Source organism: Notothenia rossii (genome assembly GCF_949606895.1).
Source record: "Notothenia rossii genome assembly, chromosome: 11".
Taxonomy (NCBI): domain Eukaryota; kingdom Metazoa; phylum Chordata; class Actinopteri; order Perciformes; family Nototheniidae; genus Notothenia; species Notothenia rossii.
In genome coordinates this window covers 20,290,312-20,312,890 of record NC_136910.1, presented here as the reverse complement: position 1 = coordinate 20,312,890, position 22,579 = coordinate 20,290,312, and the positions used below count along the sequence as shown (strand labels likewise).

The 22,579-nt window shown below is 42.2% G+C and overlaps 1 protein-coding gene across 2 annotated transcripts in view; it reads right to left on the bottom strand.

Annotated features, from left to right (window-relative positions):
* Positions 1 to 2,488: 2,488 nt before the first annotated feature.
* Positions 2,489 to 22,579, bottom strand: part of grnb (granulin b) — a 28,653-nt gene continuing 8,562 nt past the window's right edge. Inside the window, exons 3-17 of one of the 2 annotated variants that reach the window (XM_079659338.1) lie at positions 19,374 to 19,514; positions 15,690 to 15,845; positions 15,264 to 15,377; positions 14,671 to 14,812; positions 14,078 to 14,187; positions 13,221 to 13,350; positions 13,023 to 13,114; positions 12,444 to 12,603; positions 11,837 to 11,934; positions 10,143 to 10,376; positions 9,067 to 9,303; positions 8,002 to 8,265; positions 6,289 to 6,525; positions 4,195 to 4,452; positions 2,489 to 3,265 (exon numbers count right to left, since the gene is read on the bottom strand). In XM_079659338.1, coding sequence (XP_079515464.1) covers positions 3,119 to 3,265; positions 4,195 to 4,452; positions 6,289 to 6,525; positions 8,002 to 8,265; positions 9,067 to 9,303; positions 10,143 to 10,376; positions 11,837 to 11,934; positions 12,444 to 12,603; positions 13,023 to 13,114; positions 13,221 to 13,350; positions 14,078 to 14,187; positions 14,671 to 14,812; positions 15,264 to 15,377; positions 15,690 to 15,845; positions 19,374 to 19,514 — 2,520 coding nt within the window. In that variant the 3' untranslated portion in view covers positions 2,489 to 3,118. The remainder of the gene's footprint in view (positions 3,266 to 4,194; positions 4,453 to 6,288; positions 6,526 to 8,001; positions 8,266 to 9,066; positions 9,304 to 10,142; positions 10,377 to 11,836; positions 11,935 to 12,443; positions 12,604 to 13,022; positions 13,115 to 13,220; positions 13,351 to 14,077; positions 14,188 to 14,670; positions 14,813 to 15,263; positions 15,378 to 15,689; positions 15,846 to 19,373; positions 19,515 to 22,579) is intronic. The other variant, XM_079659339.1, reaches the window with a different exon arrangement.

Genomic DNA, 22,579 nt, shown 5'->3' with positions numbered 1-22,579 from the left:
TGCCACTCATGTTTATTTGTTAAATATAACGCTGTAAAGCCAAGAGTTGGTTAGGTTAGCTTAAGTTTAACTTAACAAGGGGAAGGAAATAGCCCTCCTTAAAACGTGCAACTTCCAGTAAAATTCATGTATTTATTCTTTATATTGCTTTTTCTGCACAGATTAAATAAACACAATACAACATGTCTGGTAGGAGGATTTTGTTACCATTGGAGGAGCCACTTCACTCAATCCCCCCTCCTCTGTGATGGTATATCAGGAGGTGGAGGAAGAGGGACACATTCAAAAATCAACCACAATTTCAAATGTAGAATGATTAAAGAGACAACAGATTTTTTTTAATAAAATGTTAAAACTCAAACATTATTATCACGCTCTTTACAGTGAACTTTTTCACGGTATGTTTATGTTATTGAATGTTTTTCATATTTATTGTGATTTTTTTCTAAATATGGTTATCATTTGACATGCACCTATAGATAAGTGCTTCTCAGTGAAAATCCAACCTGGCACTGAACATTATTCTGATCATTTGTTTTAGAATTAATTTATTTTTGACTTGGCATAAGTACTAGTTAAAGGGGAAACACCTAGGTTAACTCATGTTAAGAGGAAGCCTCAAATACTTATCAAAATATGTATCTGTAGTTTTACATTCATACAATTGCTGGGCAGGTTACTTTATTGCAACTTGCAAAAAACTACCTTCCTTTCAACACTGTGCATAGTAATACTAAACAATTACAACTAGCAGGTCACTCATTAATTCACACATATTTAACATTATCAATAATGTAAAAAGTAAGTTTAAGTTTATTTTAACTAAACAACATTCTGTACACATCAAATCAACCAAAGAGAACTTCCTGTAATGAAAAACCCTAAAATTAATCATTAGCATTTAAATGATGAGAGCAGTTTTTTAAAGAGGGCTGCATGGAAAAGTCTGCCTTGCAGAACTTCCTTACCGTTTTAAAAAAGTATTTTATATTATTTAAGTTCCTTTAAAGTGAACCCAGCCACTCCTCCACTATATCTCCACTCTACAAAGACATCAGTGTGTGTTGGAGCGCTTTAGTAAGTAACCGACCTGTAGATCTTTAACAATGGGGCCTCACAGTATCTGACCTCATTTAGAGCTCCAGCAGAATGTGTTGCTCATTGTTTTCCACTCACACAGGAGAGCCGCCATGTTTGTTTCTGACCACCAGAGGGCACACAATAAAGTAAAGCCGGCATGCCAAGCTCACAGCAAAGTGGGACCCCCCCAATCCCACACACACAGCTGTGTCTCTACCCATCTATCTTGTTTTTTACTCTGGTCGTCATAACAACTTTCTGATGACTAGGGAAGACGGGGGAGGGGGTGGGTGGGGGGGTAAGAGGATATGGACGGGCAAGGCCAGAGGAAGAGTGTGGGCGTGTGTGATAATACTTCAAGGATGACCTCGCTGAATTTAATTATCAACCAAACTTATATTTGGAAGAACTTAATTTCCCCTTCCTGGGAGCTTGAACATGATGTTCAATCTGGGTCCCATCTTTATTTATTCATTCATTCAATTACAATAATCTCATTACCTAGAAAGCCCTTCAAATATCCTAGAAAGCCCTTCAAATATAGCTCTCTCCAAAAGCAAGAAAACACTGGATAACATTGATCTACAGCTGCTGCAGTGCATCTGTGTGTTGCCCCACTGATAAGCAGAGTAACAGTTAACAATTGAGCACATGAAGCAGGAAAAGCTGCTTCTTCAGGGAGTGGGGCCCGTACAGAGGCAGATTACTATTCTTAGAAACACCTTCAGCCTAATGTGACGAGATCTTATCAAATGTTGCCCGCACTCAGGCTAGCTTGTTTAAAAAAGGATCAAACTGATGATGTTATCCTCAAGTCAACAAATCCCAAGAAAAGACCAAACAGTGAATGTGTAATGTTTTTTTTGTTTTGTGTATCAAAGCCTGAAATATCTTCTTCCTCAAAAATTATTAAAAACATACATGAGCTACACCTTGGCTCTGGGTGACATGTTCCTTTATTACCATGAACTGTAGTTTACTTCAAATCATGCCAATGTGAGCAGAATCTGACAAATGTTTTAGCAAATCCTCACAGCTGACTTCAGTGGCATTGTAATTGAGTATCTGGGCCCTAGTTCCTGTCTCTTCTTCCTCACTTCCTGTTTATCCTGCTGCCCCCAATATTCTCAAGAGCACTAAATGTGGATTAATCCGCCACAGAAAACAGTCCCGAACAAATACACTATTTCCTTTAAAACAATATATTTTAACTTCAGGTTGCGAAATATATTTTATATGAAAAACACCATCACAAGCTAAAATGATCAGGGGAAAAACCATAATGCTTAATCCCTAGGTACCAGGTTTTAAACATTTGCAACACGAGTGCAAGTAACATGTTTGATTTGTAAGAAAAGGTTTAAACTTTATTTACATTTCCCCCAATGTAACCAGTCCATCACCACCATAACCTTTATCCATCTGTATTTTATTTAATTAGTACAAAAAGAAAGTGGCATGTTTTCACTAGCTAGACATTTTCTAAATAAAATCAAGGCTTGTTTATGTGAGGAATCACAGCTGGATCAGAATCTAAAAAGGTACGTTTCTAAACAGTTGAATAAAAACAGTATGTCCAACTTTATCTTCCTGGCATCTGAAACAATGGAAAATAAGAAACGATATATTTCCGAGCCATTTTTTTAATTTTCTGAATCCCTTTCAGTAGAAATCAGTTGAGACGGATTAACATGTTGTTGTTTTTGATCTTTGCATGGGATTTTCTGACAATAAGATAAATACAGAATAACAGCAACATTATCCTTAAAAGAGACAGTGAAGCCTCACGTTGCTTGTTGTTATAGTCACATTCAAATGTTAAATTCCAGAAAGTGAATGTTTTCTGCCGGGTGAAAAACATTAAAAGGACTCCCCACTTCTACTTCATTTTAAAATTTCCGCACCCACAAAAAAAAAAAAAAACCTGGGAGTGCACACAGTTGGTAATAAATACACCTAATTGAATAAGAAAACAGGAAGTGTTGCCCATGACAGCATGAGCAGTAGATGAAGAAGATCAGTGCGCCTTTGTGTGGCATTAAAGTCCATGTGGAACAAAGTCTTTCTTTCTGTTCCTGATCAAAAAGTCCCAGGTCAGCTGGGTGTGGGGGACGCAGCCTCCATCCTTCAGGTCACACAAGAAACCCGCAGGACAGCAGTGCTTGGAGTCAGCGCAGCACTCCGCCTGTCAGGGGAACAAAACCATCAGTTAAAACCAGTTTGATTCTTGTTGGCAAAAACACCACTGATATAGCTGCATATGCCTCTTTTCTAAGCTTGTTGCAGAAATGTACTAGAATGGAAACCCCCTGATCCTCCTTCTTGCTCCTCCTGGATTAAAGACCTGATATTGCTTCTTAAAAACCAGCTGATTTTCAGGTTCATTTTTGTATGTAGTGTCTCTTCTGTGACATGTCTCCTTGCGTTAATAATCAAAAAGCTCTTTATTTCTCTTACACTGCCTGTGCTGCAGCACCTCTTTTCACCCTCTGTCTGAAACCAGAGCCCAGTTTGCTCTGATTGGTTAGCTGGCCGGCTCTGTTGTTATTGGTCAACCGCTTAGAGATGCCCGCCTCTTAGTACAATGTATGGGAGAGAAACTCACTCTGGAAACAACCTATACAACACACTACAGGAAAGGGCATAATAGGGCCTCTTTGATTTATTGCAAGATTAAGAGATGCACTTCTGCCATAACTTAAATAACTTTGAAGGCTTATTTAATATGTTGAAGGACTTCAACCCTGAATAGCTTTAATTATTTCCATTTAATAATGTATATTTATAGCCAATAGATAGATTGTTGTAATATAAAAATCATATCTGAGTTGCTGCTAGTTTCCCTCCATGCATGCGGAGGACACATTGTTCCCCAACAGTAATATGTAGACTTGGAACAAACTAAAACAAATGGGACACAGCATGTTTAACGAGGAAGAAAACAGGGAAGCTGCAGAGGTTCTCTGGATCATGTGACCCAATGTTCACTGGTCACATTATCCACACTCCAGAGGCTCGAAACAGACGTGGTCCCACTATAAAAGTATGCTCACTAAATACATTTTTCATAGGAAAGAAATGTGCTGTGCACATGTGAGTGCAGTGTGAGCGTACCCTGGCTGAGGGGCAGCAGGCCCACGCTGAGTTGGACACTTTACAGCACGTGTCCTGCTTTGGGCAGTGGAACTCCCCCGTGCTGTCACATGGTACGTTTGCGTCGTCCTCTGGGTGTCTGGGCTCGGACTGTACCACTTTGCTCTGAGGGAGGGTGAGGATGAGCACGTTGTGGTTCTTCTTCTCACATGTTCCAGTCTGCATGTTGCAGGAGTAGCCCTGAGGACAGCAGTGCTCCTGGTCCGCACAGCAAACCGCCTGCAGGAGACAGAAGAAGAATAATGTATTATCTGATATAGAAATGTAATATTATCGCTATGTTCATAATGCTAGGATTTAGAAAGGCCTGTCATATTTCCAAACTGATTCCTCAAACATAAAAAACAAGTGTTTTGGTATTGTTTATTTTTTATTAAAGGTCACATGTCATGCTTTTCCGGTTATTACCCCTCCCCTTGTGTGTTATGAGGGTTTTTCTGCATGTAAACGGTGTGCAGAGTCAAAACCCTCAAAGTACACCCTGTAGCGAGTAAAACTCTAAAACAGAAAATACCTCCCCAAAACGCCTCGTCATCAGCCATTTGATTCTTCCGGGTACGTGCTTACGAAAGCACGTACCCGGAACTAAATGGGCCAATCCGTGGAGCCGTTACGTTACGTCCGCGGAGCCGTTACGTTAAGCCCCTGCTGATTGGTCCAAACAATAAGGCAGCCCTGCTGATTTCTGCTCCCTGCTGCAGGCTGATAAAAGACAGTTGGGATCGCGCAAAATTCTCTCTGGAGACCCATTCTCACAGCGTTTATCAACCTATAAACCTTTAAGCCACACTTATTGTTTTTATTTCGGCTGTGACTTTGTGTGTGTTCAGGTTGAGTTTGGCTGTGTATGGCTGTGTATGGAAGGGGGGGGGGAAGCTGCAGCGAGCCGTTTAGTGGAGACAGTGAATACTGCTGAATACACATACTTTACAGAGATGCTGTATGCGAAACCAATGTGAGTTTGGAAAATTGCACAGTATTTTTCTATTTTAGTATACCTCAACTATGGAATTATGATCAGTGGAAATGGCCATGACATGTGACCTTTAAAAAGTAAGGTGTAATACCAATCCTGAAAACCAGTCAATGCTGCGTTCAAATGCTCTTCGGATGGTCCCATTTCCAAAATTGTCTTCAAATGTTGGTGTGTTCATAAGCTCTACATTAACTCATGCCGTGAAACATAAGGGTCTTATCTTATTAAAAAATCCCTGAAGAGACACTGACCCTAGTCTTTTTCTTAAATGGCATCAAAGGTTTTTTTTTTAATTGACCAAAAGGATTACTGTTTAAACACACAGGACTTAACTTTGATGCATTTGTTCGTGCATTTTTAAACCCAATTGAGCTTCACACAGTGAATGAACTATATGCACTAACATCTAATTAACAGCCAATCATAGCTGTGTTTTGGGGTTTTATTGGTTTGACTTTTTTTAAACTTTATTTTGAACAACACTGAAATAGGACTCACAATGATGATTGTTGATAAACAACAATGCTCCTCTTTTTAGATAATCTTTTCCTGCGTGTGCACTGATGAGGATGTTTGTGTTCCAGTCGGTGCTGTTCCCTGCAACAGCTCTGTGGCCTGCGCTGAGGGGTCCACCTGCTGCAAATCGTCAGAGGGAGGATGGGCCTGTTGTCCGTTACCTAAGGTACCCACATACTGATGTGTGTGAGTCACACACGCTGACTGTGTTCGGCTTTCTGTCCAGCTGCACTGAATTACTCGACACACAACTCAATTCCAGAGATCCGGTTGAAAAAAAAAAAGCCTTTCCCCCTAAATCTCGGCTCAGTAAAATTGTACAGTAGCTTTGTTGTTGTTTATCTGCCTTTTATTAATGATGTTGTGGTCCTTTATTATATTTAGTTTATGGTTGTTGTTTCACTGTCACAGATCCAGGCAGAGACTCAGACTTCAGCATACACCTTATATTTGTTTTATTCTTCACATAAAGATCTAGTAATGTTTAGTCACCCTCATAACTGTATGGTGTATTTGTTTAACTGTAATTAAATGACCTGCAAAGGATTAACAGAATAACAAACCTTGACGAGCGGGCAGCAGCCCCACTCTCCGGTCTGCAGCTGGCAGCAGGTGGTCCCTGAGGCGCAGCTGCTCTTGTCGTCACATTTAACGTCTGTAACTGTGCTCAGCTCGGTCTGGGAGCTCAGTTTGGTGAACCAGGGAATAGCAACACTGGGTCCCTTGGAGCAGGAGGAGTGGTGCGGCTCACAGGTGTGACCGCCGGGGCAGCAGTGGTTTCCATCCTTACAGCACACCGCCTGAACAACAGAAAACGTTACTGAATACTCAATAAATAAAAGAACACCACCTGATAAGCATTCAATCTGAGGCTGCTTTAAAAGTCTCCTATTATACTATTTTTACTAGGCTCCATCTTGGGGCCTCTTCTCTTTAACGTCTACATGCTACCACTGCCTCAGATAATGAAAAACAACAAAATAAGTTACCATAGCTATGCGGGTGACACACAAATGTATGTAAGCATTTCACCAGGAGACTATGCTCCAATTCAAACACTGAGTGAGTGCATTGAACAAATCAATGACTGGATGTGTCAGAACTTTCTCCAATTAAATAAAGATAAAACTGAGGTAATGGTTTTTGAAGCCAAGGCAGGACGTTTAAAAGTTAGCGCTGAGCTTCAGTCTGCAATGTTCAAAACAACAGGTAAAGCCAGAAATCTAGGTGTAGTCATGGACTCTGACCTGAGTTTCAACAGTCACATTAAAACAGTTACTAAATCAGCTTACTATCACCTAAGAACATATCTAGGATTAAAAGACTGATGTCACAGCAGGATTTGGAAAAACGTGTCCATGCTTTTATCTTCAGTAGACTGGACTACTCCAATGGTGTCTTCACAGGTCTCACTAAAACATATATTAGAAAGCTGCAGCTGATTCAGAACGCTGCTGCTCGAGTCCTCACTAACACTAAGAAAGTGGATCAAATCACTCCAGTTCTGAAGTCTTTACACTGGCTTCCTGTGTGTCAAAGAATTGATTTTAAAAATATTGCTCCTGGTTTATAAAGCTTTGAATGGTTTAGGCCCAAATTGCATTTCTGACCTACTGCTAAATTATGAACCATCCAGATCTCAAAGCTCTTCAGGGACTGGCCAGCTTTCTGTCCCCAGAGTCAGAACTAAACAATGCCTTGCCATATATTATAGATCTCAGATATATACAATATATGTCTATGATGTGTTTTGCTCAAAATACCATACAGATCACCAATTCTAGCCATCCCTCATTCTGGGTCCTTGGCTTTAAAAAAGTAAAGAAAAAGAGGGGCGCGAGCTTATGCAGGAGAATTCTACCCAGATACTCAGCTAAATGCTGCCGTGATTAAACGCCATCATGTGCAAAACCACATCAAGGATTGTTTCTGAAACAGTATGGAAATCAAAGGCTTTCTCTCTCGCGGGTTTACCACAAGGTGAGTTCCTTTTTATATCCTGCTTTTTACACATACTCTCTCCAGTACAGGTTAGCTCTGAGTGTTAGCGATGCTTGCTAATCTAAACAAAGACCATATTACTTCCAGAACTTTGCGCATTGTCGATAGTAAGTAATATCGGCAGCAAATCTGGATCAGCTCCGTTGTACCCGCGTTTTTAGATATTTGGGTACGGAGGAAAAGTGAGAGGGTTTTGTTTTCTTTACACACATTTATGTATAAAAGACATACAAAAGTGGATTTTGCATAATAGGAGACCTTTAATGTTGACGTACCTGCGGCAGAGGGCAGCAGCCCCACTTGTCTGTCCGGTCCATGAAGCAGCAGGTGGTGTCTTTGGGGCAGCTGGTCTGAGCGTCACACATGTTCCTGGCGGACGGAGATGAACCGGAAACGGCCCGGCTGGGCTCCCTCTGCAGGGCGGGGGTCTTCTGCAGCCAGGGCAGGTTGAGGGCGCCGGGCTTATCACACGTCTGCTCTGCCACGTTACATTTGTAGCCTTTAGGGCAGCAGTGCTCATGATCGTTACAGCACACGGCCTTGAAAGAAGAAGACAAAAAAAGGGTGTTAGATGCTGCCTGACATCCCTGTAAGCATCACATCTCAGCTCAACAGATGGAAGGGATTTTATGCAACGTGACTTCCAAAAAATGACACAGAAGTAAAAGAATGTCAAGCAGATCTGAATAATTTCTGCTCGTATTTTTACAAAAACTCAGCTGTTTTGATAGTCCAGTAATCAATGTCTCTGATTTCATTATCAGCCTCATTTTTGACATGTGATAAAGTTCCAAAAGAGCTGCTGTTTTAAGAATCAATAAATTCTCATTTACCAGTTATGATATAATGTTTTCCAAAATATTACGCAACACAATTTTCTTGGTTGATTTCATTATAATAAAATGTGTATTTAAAAAGCTTCTTTATGTCACTTTTTTCACTCATATCAGCCAATCAGAGGCATGAATGCAGCATGATTTCCAGCTTAGATTAACAGAATGGGAAAAAAAACTGAAAGAATACCTGGGTAAGTACAAGTACCTCAAAAACATACCCAAGTACAGTACTTAAGTAAAAGTATTTAGTAGCCTTCCACCACTTCTTTTTCATTTGTTGGTATTGTGTTGTTGTGTTGGCTCCTGTGGGTGACTTTGTTAAATTCCTACCTTGAGACTTCATCTTTAAGTATTTCAATTATTAAGCTGTGATATTTTAGGTCTAGAAGCCAGTAATAACCCCCTTCCATATTATACCGAAGAACAAACAAACCCTCAGAGTAAGTACTGACCTGCCCCCCCCCCCCCACTAAGCGCTGACAGTGTGAAGAAGGAGACACTGACCTGAGGTAAGGGGCAGCAGGCCCACTGCCCGGAGTAGTTCTTACAGCAGGTGGTGCCTCCTGGACACATGGTCTGCTTGTCACATTTCTCCGCCTCAACCTCAGAGGTCAGAGCCGGGACCCTCTCCACCCAGTGGAGGGGGGGTGCGGCCCCCGCAGGGTCGTCGCAGGTTTCAGCCTCCAGGTTGCAGACTGTGCCGTGAGGGCAGCAGTGGAGGTGGTCCTCACAGCACGTGGCCTGGCAGGAACACAGGATACACACCAAGTGAGTGTGTGTGAGGGCATACTGTTTTTAGATCATCATAAAGCCTTGCAAAATACCTTAATATTCATATTATATTAGGCTATATTTTTCTAACGTTTGAAAACCTGTGATTGTTCTTAATGTTTTATAGTGAAATATATGGCACTAAAGATTTGGAGAGCACATCATATTTAGTTAAGCAAGATAAGGATTTTTTAATTATTTTTATTTACAGATCAAAAAATATGTTATGCTTTGATCTATTTTCAATATATTTAGTTTTAGTCTAAAACATTTAAGATTGACATTTGTGATTCTACTGGGAGTTGGAATCCAAAAACTTGTACCATTTATGGTAGAATATGTTGTCAAGTAGTAGGAGCTGTTTTATTAGGGGATTGTGTGATTACCCCAGAAGAATACGGGTAAAAAACATAAAGGAAATATAGATGATAACATTTCACACATAACAAATATATATTCACTCAATTGCCGGTTTATAAGTCACACCTGATTTAAAACGTATGTATCATACAAAAATCCTGAAAAAAAAATAATTCCCAACATCACACACTAAATCTTCCAAAACTTCTTAAAAGAGTTAAAATAACCTTGATGGAGGAGGATGTATTACAGCTGAAACGAATAAACTAGCATCTGAATGTTAATACATGTAATAAAAACTATGAATATGTTGCATGTTGTAATTATGTTGCAGTAAGGAAGGAAGCATTTTCTTTCTGTGCATGCCTTACGAGTTTACAACCTTGTCAAAAAAATCTCCAGATATTCTGACAAAAAGCAGTGTCATCATAACCAGAGTCCATTTGTACCTCCGTCAGCGGGCAGCAGGCCCAGCCTCCAGCCTCCGTCTTGCAGCAAGTGGATTTTCCAGGACATGATGTTGACTTGTCACATTTGCTGTTGTCGCTCACTAAGGGGAAGACGGGCAGTTTGCTGAGCCAGGGCATCAGGGTGCCGCCAGACGGGTCGTCACACGTGGAGGCTGCCAGGTTACAGACGGTGCCGTGGGGACAGCAGTGCATGTGGTCCTCACAGCACGTGGCCTGCAGGGAGGAAAAACAAACAGAACACAATAGCATTTAAAGATAAAGTCAAACAACTGATACGTACCATACGTTTGATAACATTCAAAAACCCAGAATATAAAGAAAACTGTCAAATTGACACAGAAGCAAACTGCAACATGCAACCCACAGCAAAATATACAACAACAATTTATATCAAATAAAGAATAATTAAAGTAGCATAAATATTAACCCCAAAAAAATCAGGTATTATGTCTACCTATAATATATGGATCTTTCTTTTTTTTTAATGCATTTTAAACTAGTAATCCTGCTAGTATTATTCAATTTAAATCAATTTTTTTTTTTTTTTTAATGTAATTGTAATCGAATACAGTTACCTTATAAGTTATGCTTTTAAAGGTCCCATGTCATGGCCATTTCTACTGATCATAATTCCATTGTTGAGGTCTACTAGAATAGATTTATATTGTTCAATGTTCCAAAATCACATTGGTTTCTCAAACAGCATCTCTGTATAGTATGTGTATTCACTCTGTCCTAAACGGCTTGTTAGAGCTCCTGCCCCCCCCCCCTCCCTGTGAGCCCAGTGGCCGTCTGCGAGACAGCGAGACACAGCCCAAAACCAGCCCGAACACACACACACACACACACCCGCAGCCTGGCTGGGAGTTTGTGTTTGTGCTCACACACCGACTCACAGCCTCGCCACGTCCCGCCGTCTCAGGGAGGAGAAATCGGCGGAGCTGCAGCTGAGAAAAGATTGAGTGTGTGAGGAAGTCCACAGACTTCATTTTTTTTTAATGGGAACTAATTTTGCAGGTCTCCCTTGAAAAAGAGATCTATGATCTCAATGCGACCAATCTGGTTGAATAAAAAAATGAACGTAACGGCTCCACGGATGGGTCCATTTGGGTCGTCGTTACGTCACTTAGTATCAGGAAGAAAAAGAGAAATCTCCAACGAGGCGTTCTGGTGCAGCAGAGACAGGTCTTTTCTGTGTTAGAGTTTTACTCGCTACAGGGTGTACTTTGAGGGTTTGTGACTCTGCAGACCGTTTACATGCAGAAAAACCTTCATAACACACAAGGGGACGGGTAATAACCAGAAAAGCATGACATGGGACCTTTAAGTGCTATCCTCATGAGTCGTTTTGCTTTTGAATCCTCTGTAAAAATCAAATAATTGGCATCTTTGAAGGAAAACTGTCAACTTCTTCCTCCTATTTGAACTATACTTCTGGACAATAATGTGCTAAAACTCCCCAAAAAGTCTGAATATAAGTGGAATGACTTGATATTTCTACACGAGAATGTTGCAACAATACAATTTTACTGAGCCGAGATTAGGGGAAAAAAGCCTTTTTTTTTTCAACCGGATTTCTGGAGTGGAGTTGTGTGTCGAGTAATTCAGTGCAGCTGGACAGAAAGCCGAACACAGTCAGCGTGTGTGACTCACACACATCAGTATGTGGGTACCTTAGGTAACGGACAACAGGCCCATCCTCCCTCTGACGATTTGCAGCAGGTGGACCCCTCAGCGCAGGCCACAGAGCTGTTGCAGGGAACAGCACCGACTGGAACACAAACATCCTCATCAGTGCACACGCAGGAAAAGATTATCTAAAAAGAGGAGCATTGCATTCCGATGACACCATCGTTAGACTCATGCTGGAACGATGTTTTTAAAGAACAAATCAAATCTATGCAGCAAAATAGACAGATATCATCTTTTAATTCGACGCATTCTTCTTACTGTTCGACACCTGCTTCCTACATTGCATTATGTTTTAATTCATTGCAGTCTTGCAGATAAATGTCTGTTAGATGAACAAAACAATGTGTCTCTTCATAACATGTGTATGGATACCTGGAGGTTTTTTTGCGTGGATACTTTTAAGATAAAATAAATACTCCACACATTTTTCTTAGAGAACTTAGGGATTTTTAGCCTTTGTAGACTATTTACATTTACAAACATCTATATAACACACTACAGGAAAGGGAATACTTATCAAGAAGGTCTCTGTGTGTGGAAAGCAAGTTCTGCTTTAAGAAGGATTTCCTCTCTTTATGAAAACCGTACCTCTCTGACCTTTGCTCTGGACTTCCACCAGCGGTGTCCCAGCAGCGGTGATCTTCAGGGACAGGGTGCTCTCTCCCCAGGCCTCCACACATGCGCTGTGGACCAGGTCACAGGCAGTGCCTTCAGGACAACAGTGGATGTGATCTGCACAGCAGACAGCCTGGAACAGGAGAAGACAGTAAAGAATAATCACCTGATAATAAACTAGTTGACACCCAATAATGACTGCTATGAAAATGTAGTCCTCATTTATACACACACACACACACACACACACACACACACACACACACACACACACACACACACACACACACACACACACACACACACACACACACACACACACACACACACACACACACACACACACACACACACACACACACACACACACACACACACACACACACACACACACACACACACACACACACACACACACACACACACACACACACACACACACACACACACACACACACACACACACACACACACACACACACACACACACACACACACGAGATTAGGTCTTGCGGATTCTGGTTGTGGTCCCGGTTAGTTCAGGTTACTCACATCAGGCATAGGACAGCAGCCATATGTGCCGTTGGTCACCATGCAGCATGTGGTCTGGTCAGGACAAGACGACATCTGGTCTTCACATGGAACTGAAGGGGCGAGAAGCCAGACCAGACAGATGATCAATACGTGTTTGCTAATCTCAAACTAGCGATTACAAAAATATCCAACTAATTTCCAGTCGTAACTGCTCACCGTCCTTAGGTACAGCAGCAATCTTCTTCAGCATGGGAACGCTCGTCTCACCAGACTGGCAGACCCCATGCTCCAGGTCACATATTGTGTTGCTAGGGCAACAGTGGAGATGATCGCTGCAGCAACTCGCCTGCACGTGATTTAGGCATCAGACACAGAGTCAGTGAGAAAATCACAGTATGTTTAACGAGAAAAATACTTTTTCTTGTTTAGCTAAGGAGAGCTGTGATGAGATGTGATGAGATGAGATGTGATGGCAATCTCTGGAATTAAACAGTAAAACATTCATTTTTGCTGCTGCAAACAAAGATGATGTCGGCTGAGCAGTGTGCTTTTACATGTGTTGTAAATGCTACTAATCTTCTCTACTTGTACATCATACATACTTTTTTGTTATTCAAGTATTATGTATTGAAAATGTATGATGTCTTATCCTGCCTTATTTTAAACAATTGTCACTTCATCTTATTACATAAATAAGCGGCAGTGGCATTCTCCAAAGCCCTTACTAAACTGTGTGAATGTACACAACAATGACAAATGTTTATGTATACAGTAATTACCAAGAGCTGAAACATACAGTAAAGCACAACTAACAAAAATAAATCTTTACAAAAGCATATTTACAGCTGCAACTAACACATTTTCTTGATTAACAGTCTAACATTTGGTCACTAAAATATCAAAAAATAGTGTAAAATGTATACTAAAATGAAACAGCAAACCTCACATTTGAGAAGCTGAATATTTGGCATGACTTAATCAAACAACTGAACGTTAGGCGATACCTCTCTATCGAGCAACTAATAAATGTCTCAACAAATCGACAAATCTATCTTCGACAGACTAATAAGTACCTGCGGGTAGGGGCAGCAGCCGTAGTCTCCGGAGGGAAGCTGGCAACACGTATAACTTTCTGGGCAGCTGCTTTTTCCACCAGGACATATCACTGCATCGGCCACAGGAGCTACAAAAACATAAAGTAAGAAACAGCGTCATCAGCATACATAAAGACTCTTTCCAGCCTATCCAGACAATGTGTTAGAGCGCTAGCCAATAGAAGCATATGTGTTACATAGTGATGTATACAAGCAATGTTACAGAAGTAAAACATAAGGAGTCCAATGTAGGTGTTTCAGGTATGTGGCAGAGAAACTCTCTCTGAGGGGAAGTCTTGGATTTTTACCTTTGCAGACCATTTACATGCACAAAAACCTAAATAGCACACTACAGGAAAGGGAAAACCCCAACAGCATAATAGGGCCCCTGAGAAAATGTAAGTATTGGTTGCCACTCAGAAATGAACTTATGCTGATTCAGTCAAAAATTCAAGTTACTTTTTTGTAAATTGGAAAAGCCCCCAAAAAACATAATAGGAACCCCTTTAAAAATCTATTTTACATTGGATTTTCAGTAGAACCCACGCCCCTCTACATGAGGGACTGCCCACCTGGATTATTCTTCCTCCTCCTGGCGGGCAGTTTCTCTAGCATGGGGAAGGACTCCAGTGAGGAAGACTGACACTTTGAGTGAGCAATATCACACTTTGTGTTCTCAGGGCAACAGTGGCGTTTATCCTCACAACACACCGCCTGCAGAAGAGGAGAAAATACATTCAGAAAGCCACGAACACTAACTGAATACAAAACGGAATAACCGCTATAATAAAGCAAATATATATTTTCGGGTCATTTTACTGGATTGTGTATGTTTATTTTTTACCATAAAAATATAAAATAAAACGTTTTGAAGATTTGGGACATTTTGTAGTTCTGCAAATATCTTCAAACATTTCTTTATTATGTCTGTACTGGAAATAATGTAATGGGTTTCAACTGTCTTCAATGTAATTCAACTGTTTTCAAAACTTCAACATAACTTAGAAATGTAGTCTTGGATAATATAGCATTTTCTTATGCAGCTAGAAGAGCAGCAGGCAGAATCTAACACTGACCATCAGACCATGTGACATGTTACTTGGTGCAGGGTTTGTGCTGAGCTAGCAGTTTGAGGCGACAGTGTTTGTGAGCTGGTGTATATCACCTTAGCTAACGGACAGCAGCCCCAGGAGTCGTCGGGAAGCTGGCAGCACGTGGTGTCATCGGGACATTCAGACACCTCGTCCGGACAAGTGATGGCTTTCACCCCCTCCTCGATCTGCGACATCACACATTATGGACCATGCATACCAATGAATGAAAAAAACAGCACATCAATGGCAGGACTGCAAATGTATATACTAGCATTCCTTCTCTTATAACAAATGGAGTGCAAATGAAACTGATCTTATTGTGCGTAAAAAGTTTCATTTAACCTACATTTAAAAAAAGATATATATATATGAAAGTCTTAAGGAGGAAGTCTAGAAAATAATCAAAGGCTAACAGAATGTTATGCTCCATTGATTGTAATGCAAAGGTTGATCAACAACTCGAACTTGCTACAAAATAACATCTCGTGTTCAAATACCTTTGTTACAGCTACCCGAGGGACGAGTAGGGCCTGTTTGGCAGGAAGTCGTCTCATCCAGGGCAGAGAAACTGTCTTATTAACACACTTTGAGTGAACCAGATCACAAACAGTCGCCTCAAAGCAGCAGTGGAGGTGGTCTGAACAACACTCAGCCTGCAGGCCGAATCAAAACATGATTAAGGTTTAATGAAACACACAGCAGCACAGAATGACGTGTAGGACCAAGAGTTCACCTTGTACACACCTTCAATTCTTTAAAAGCTCAATATAGACTCTGAAAAACCAACCCGAGTCTAGTCTAGAGAGGCTTCTCAATTCTTAAATTTCCCCTCCGGACTTAGTCCCGCCCACAGGAGATGCGAGCGGAGGAGCCGAGGAGGGGAACCGAGGACAGAGGAGGGGAAGCAGCAGGCGGTTAGAGAAATGAGAACTCCTCTCCTCTGAGCGGTCATTTTAAAGAGACGTCCATTAATGATGAGAGGAGGCACAGCAGTCCTGTCTGATGGACAGATGTGTTCATGACGACTTATATATTTACTTTGATTCATTCACAGTGCGGTATAATGAGACAATAACAGGCTACAGATGCGGACATACAGTATACACACACACATATTTGTATACAGTAGGGCAAAAAAGTATTTAGTCAGCCACCAATTGTGCAAGTTCTCCCACTTAAAAAGATGAGAGAGGCCTGTAATTTTCATCCTAGGTATACCTCAACTATGAGAGACAGAATGGGGGGAAAGAATCCAGGAAATCACATTGTAGGATTTTTAATGAATTAATTGGTAAATTCCTCGTTAAAATAAGTATTTGGTCACCTACAAACAAACAAGATTTCTGGCTCTCACAGACCTTTAACTTCTTCTTTAAGTTCCTCCTCTGTCTTCCACTTGTTAACTGTATTAATGGCACCTGTTTGAACTGGTTATCAGTATAAAAGACACCTGTCCACAACCTCAAACAGTCACACTCCAAACTCCACTATGGCCGAGAACAAAGAGCTGTCAAAGGACACCAGAAACTAAATTGTAGACCTGCACCAGGCTGGGAAGACTGAAGCTGCAATAGGTAAGCAGCTTGGTGTGAAGAAATCAACTGTGGGAGCAATTATTAGAAAATGGAAGACATACAAGACCACTGATAATCACCCTCGATCTGGGGCTCCACGCAAGATCGCACCCCGTGGGGTCAAAATGATCACAAGAACGGTGAGCAAAAATCCCAGAACCACACGGGGGGACCTAGTCAATGACCTGCAGAGAGCTGGGACCAAAGTAACAAAGGCTACCATCAGTAACACACTACGCCGCCAGGGACTCAAATCCTGCAGTGCCAGACGTGTCCCCCTGCTTAAGCCACTACATGTCCAGGCCCGTCTGAAGTTTGCTAGAGAGCATTTAGATGATCCAGAAGAGGATTGGGAGAATGTCATATGGTCAGATGAAACCAAAATAGAACTTTTGGTAAAAACTCAACTAGACGTGTTTGGAGGAGAAAGAATGCTGAGTTGCATCCAAAGAACACCATACCTACTGTGAAACATGGGGGGGGGGACATCATGCTTTGGGGCTGTTTTTCTGCAAAGGGACCAGGACGACTGATCCGTGTAAAGGAAAGAATGAATGGGGCCATGTATCGTGAGATTTTGAGTGACAACCTCCTTCCATCAGCAAGGGCATTGAAGATGAAACGTGGCTGGGTCTTTCAGCATGACAATGATCCCAAACACACCGCCCGGGCAACGAAGGAGTGGCTTCGTAAGAAGCATTTCAAGGTCCTGGAGTGGCCTAGCCAGTCTCTAGATCTCAACCCCATAGAAAATCTTTGGCGGGAGTTGAAAGTCCTTGTTGACCAGCGACAGCCCCAAAACATCACTGCTCTAGAGGAGATCTGCATGGAGGAATGGGCCAAAATACCAGCAAGTGTGTGAAAACCTTGTGAAGACTTACAGAAAACGTTTGACCTCTGTCATTGCCAACAAAGGGTATACAACAAAGTATTGAGATGAACTTTTGTTATTGACCAAATACTTATTTTCCACCATAATTTGCAAATAAATTCTTTAAAAATCAATGTGATTTTCTGGATTTTTCTTTCCTCATTTTGTCTCATAGTTGAGGTATACCTAGGATGAAAATTACAGGCCTCATCTTTTGATGGCTGACTAAATACTTTTTTGCCCCACTGTAAATGTATACAATTTCAGAATCAAACAAGTATGAGAGCACTCTCATAATAATGTAACACAGAGACTGGATATATCCCCCCCTCTCTCTCTGGTCACTGAAATGGGGAATTGAAATTACGGGCTAAAAGTTGTATTTACAAGTATTAAAAGTAAGCATAGGACACCAAACCAACTGAGACCCGTCTGTCCGCCGCATCTACGCACTGTACAACACACACCTACACACTGTACCACACACACCTACAGCTCCTAAAGCAAAATCAGGATACAGCCATTGTGTATTTTATTATGTGAAGCACTAAATGGTCTAAAATTCTAAAATATCGACTCTTTGTTTGTAGATATCTACTAAACTAAAGCATACAAATACAGAGAGTAGGCCTGTTATACTGAGTGATATATATTATACACACTGCTCTGCTTTCTGCATGGACCTCACAGCTGTTCTCACTGTAAACATCACATCGCAATGAAAGCAGTTTCTAAAATAATATCCAGGGGATGCATGCAGAGCTGTCATTGGTTGAGATAAGTCCGGCCGTGCATCACGCTTCCACCGGAAATGCATCCACGGAGGAGCCGTGGAGGAACCATCACTGTATCCTCGGTTATAGCTCCTACAGAGAGCCTCCTTGATCCTCGGTCCTCGATGTGCATTTAGAGAAATGAGATGTCCTTCAAAATGGCACGCTGAAATTCATTTCCGGGTCACTACCGGAGGACCGAGGAGTCGAGGAGGGGAAATTTAGAAGCAGTTGAGAAGCCTCTTAGGTCACAGTATATCTGGAAGAGGTGGTTTGAATTTCAATTGCCCAAATATCATAACATTCAGATTCTAAAAGTAGATTTGCTTCCATTCTGGGAAGGGAAAACAGGAAATAATGTAAGCATTAGTATGTAATTTCTCACTATCTTCTTTTGCATGTAGTGATTCAAATGGGGTGTTTTAAAAATATAATTAACATTAATCACTTTTCTGTGTTTTATATCATTTTAAAGTGAATATATTAGGGTTTTGGACAAAAAAAAGGACATTTATATCTGTAAAGCTGTTAAATGACTGATGGATATTTTCTTAGTATTTTACGAAATCTTTAGACAATAATACGAATCAGTTATCATTAGTTTCGGCCACACAAATATCACAATATTGTACCTGTTCAAATGGCAAAAAAGTTACTTTTGACTGTATCAGCAATAAGTCCATTACTGAGTGACCACCAATACTTACATTTGAAAAAGGGGCCCTATTACGCTATTGAGTTTTCTCTTTTCTGTAGTGTGTTATATAGTTTTTGTGCATGTAAATTCTCTGCAAAGGCTAAAATCCCTGCATTCCTTCCAGAGGGAGTTTCTCTCCAACACACTCTCCTCCTCCTCCTCCTCCTCCTCCTCCTCCTCCTCCTCCTCCCCCCCCCCCCCCCCACCCCCCACAACCAAGAGGTTGACTTTAATAGCTCAACCTGTGTGACTGAAAAGTAACTCACGTGTGGTAGTGCACAGCACCCGTATCCGCCCACAGCGTTCATGCAGCAGGTGTCGTTGTCCTCACACATGCCTCCATCCGGACAGACCAGGGCTGAGCTCAGGCCCAGCAGAGCCAGGACCAGGATCCTGAGCTGCAGCATCTAAACACAAACAGGAAAGGAAAGGGCTGTTATACATATCACTACACAGCAAATTCTGTGGTGTGAAATAGTGTAGATTTTTCAGTGTCAATTATTTCGAGTTGATAAGTGTTGATTTGGGTGTTCTTTTAACACTTGCAGTGCTGAAAAAGCTCTAAGGCCGGTGTTCTTTAAGGGAGTTCATTTCATGCACTCTAGTTGGAGTTAATTACACTTCCGGTTTTAGTGCGCCTTTTTTCTTCATCTCATGGCGGAGAACAACCTGTGTCTGGAAGGGGAGCCTACATTATTTCAAAAAGGTAAGGACCAGGTATATTCAATCATTTATGCTGATCATTTTTGTATCAAAAGTATGTATAAACGTCACGTAGGGTGTGAACATAGACTGTATATATAAGACTTGTGGGTGTGACTCAAATGTGTCAAGGCTGGTGTGGAGGCTTTTGCTGGTACGACTCACTAATATTACATTGCGCAAAGTAATGTGTAATTTGTATGCAGCCATGACCATAAGCGGGAAATCAGATGGAGATGAGTTGCAGCTGTGTCAGCCAAAACGTTCCAAAAACACCATTGAGTTCAGTCAGCGCGAGTGACTAAGGTAAAGATAGATAGCTACTGATGTTGGAACGGTTATTACTGTAATATCTTGGATATTAACAGACAACGGAACAGTTGGTTATTTAACAGCACGCTTTATTGACTCCTCCGGGGGTTCATCAATCCCAACCTAGACTACCTCTTGCGCCACTCCCACTTACTGTAACTGTCGTAAACATGCCGTAACGTATATGACAACTCCCCTTGTAGTCAGTTAACAATACTATGACATCTCCCTTTTTCCTTTTAACAATATCAACACATATCAATAACTTAGATATATTTTTCTTTAATAATATCAACACATCAATAACTATGACATATCCACTTTTTCCCTCTTTTTTTTTCAATATCAACACCCTTTTTTTATTTTATTGAACTGTCTCCTCATAGGTCAAGTCTCTGGACAGGTTTAACAGGTCTACCAGACCTGGTTTGGATCAGTCCATCAGTGTTCCTTGTTGGACCAGGCGAGCCATGTTCTGGGCTCATCTGAATGTCTGGTGTGTTATTCCTGGGATTTGTGTCGTCGTTCGCTGGAGGCCCCGCTAAGGGCACCGCTTGGAGATGTCGACGGTTACGTCTGTACAGAGCACCCTGCTCCGTCTCGATGAGATAAGACCTCTGTGTAACACTCTCACTGCCACTACTGCAGGTGTGGATCAGGTCTTTTGATTGTCCAGTCTGGTGAGAACATGGTCTCCTCGCTGCAGTGGTGTGAGCTCTCTCACGCCATGGCGCTTGTTATAGTAGAAGGCCTGTTTGCTCTTCTCCGCAGCATCTCGAGCTCTGATGTGATGTCTGCTCGGCCACCTTGGTTGCAGGTTCTTGGCCAGAGTGGGCAGCGTCGTCCTGATTTTCCTGCCCATTAGGAGCTCTGCCGGACTGACACCCGTACTGCTGTGTGGAGAACAACGGTAAACCATTAAAGCAAGTTGGGGGTCCTTTTGTCTCAGAATCCCCTTTGCCGTTTGAACTGCACGTTCAGCATAACCGTTTCCTTGTGGATTGTGGGGACTAGAGGTTGTGTGCTTAAAGTCCATGTCACAGGCAAAGCCTCTGAAGACATCGCTGCTGAACTGCGGTCCGTTGTCAGTGACAACCTCCTCCGGTATTCCGTGCCGGGCAAACGTGGCTCTCAGCTTCAAGATCACATGTGCACTAGTCGTGGTAGGCATGTGGAGTATCTCCAGGTATCTAGAGTAGTAGTCAGCTATGACTAGGTAACTCTCTCTCTCATGTTCACATAAATCTATGCCAATTCTCTTCCACGGTCTGTCTGGGAGAGGTGTTGACAGGAGAGGCTCTCTGTTCTGTGCTCTCCTCTGCTCACGACAGTACATGCAGTTCTCGACTTTGTGTGTGATCTGTGTGGCTATGCCAGGCCACCACACCGAAGTGTTGGCCCTGTCTCTGCACTTGTTAAGACCTTGATGGCCCTCATGTATGCGTTCTTGTATCTCTGACCTCAATCTCCCTGGAATCACTATTCTACTCCCTCTGGTCACTACCCCATCATACATAGACAGTTTGTTGCTAACGGGAGAGTACTCCCTAACACAGGTGTTAATGTGTGCTAGGTGTTCAGGCCACCCCTCTTTTACTGTACCTGATCACTTCTTGGAGCTGCTCGTCCGCTGCCGTCTCCGCGGATGCCGTCTATCTTTTTCGGCGATGCTGAGATGCTGCTCATCACAGCTGCTACGTAACACTCCACGTCTGTGTCTCTACTGAGCCCCTTGTCTTCCTGTGGGCTCCTGGACAGTATGTCTGCCACCACCAGGGCTTTCCCTGGCGCATACTAAGCCTCTGGGTTGAACCTCATCAACCGCATGAGGAGTCGCTGGCAGCGGAGTGGCACATTGTCGAGATCCCTGGAGTTCATCAGTGGGATGAGGGGTTTGTGATCCGTAATCAGTTTGAATGCTGGTAGGCCGTAGAGATACATCTGAAACCTCTCACACGCCCACACGCTCGCCAGGCACTCCTTCTCTATCTGAGCGTACCTGGTTTCAGCGTCGCTCAGTGGCCTCGAGCAGTATGCTACCGGTCTCCAGTCCTCGTCATGGAGCTGCAGCAGGACACCGCCTATCCCATAAATGCTCGCGTCTGCTGAGACCACTGTGCTCCTGTTAACATCATAGTACACCAGGGTAGGTGACGTTGTGAGGAGCTCTTTAACTCGCTCAAAGGCTGCTTGTTGCGCCGGACCCCACATCCACACTGAGTCTGCTTTTAACAGTGCATATAGTGGCTGGCCCACTGTGGCGAGGTCTGGAATATATTTCCCCAGGTAGTTGATCATGCCGAGTGCTCTCTTTAGTTCCTGCATGTTTTCTGGTGGTTCAAGTTTGCTGACCGCAGACACTTTGGCTGGGTCGGGTCGTACACCATCTTTGTTGATCACCTGACCCAGGAAGTGCAGCTCCTCCTTTCTCAGCACACACTTCTCATTGTTCAGCTTC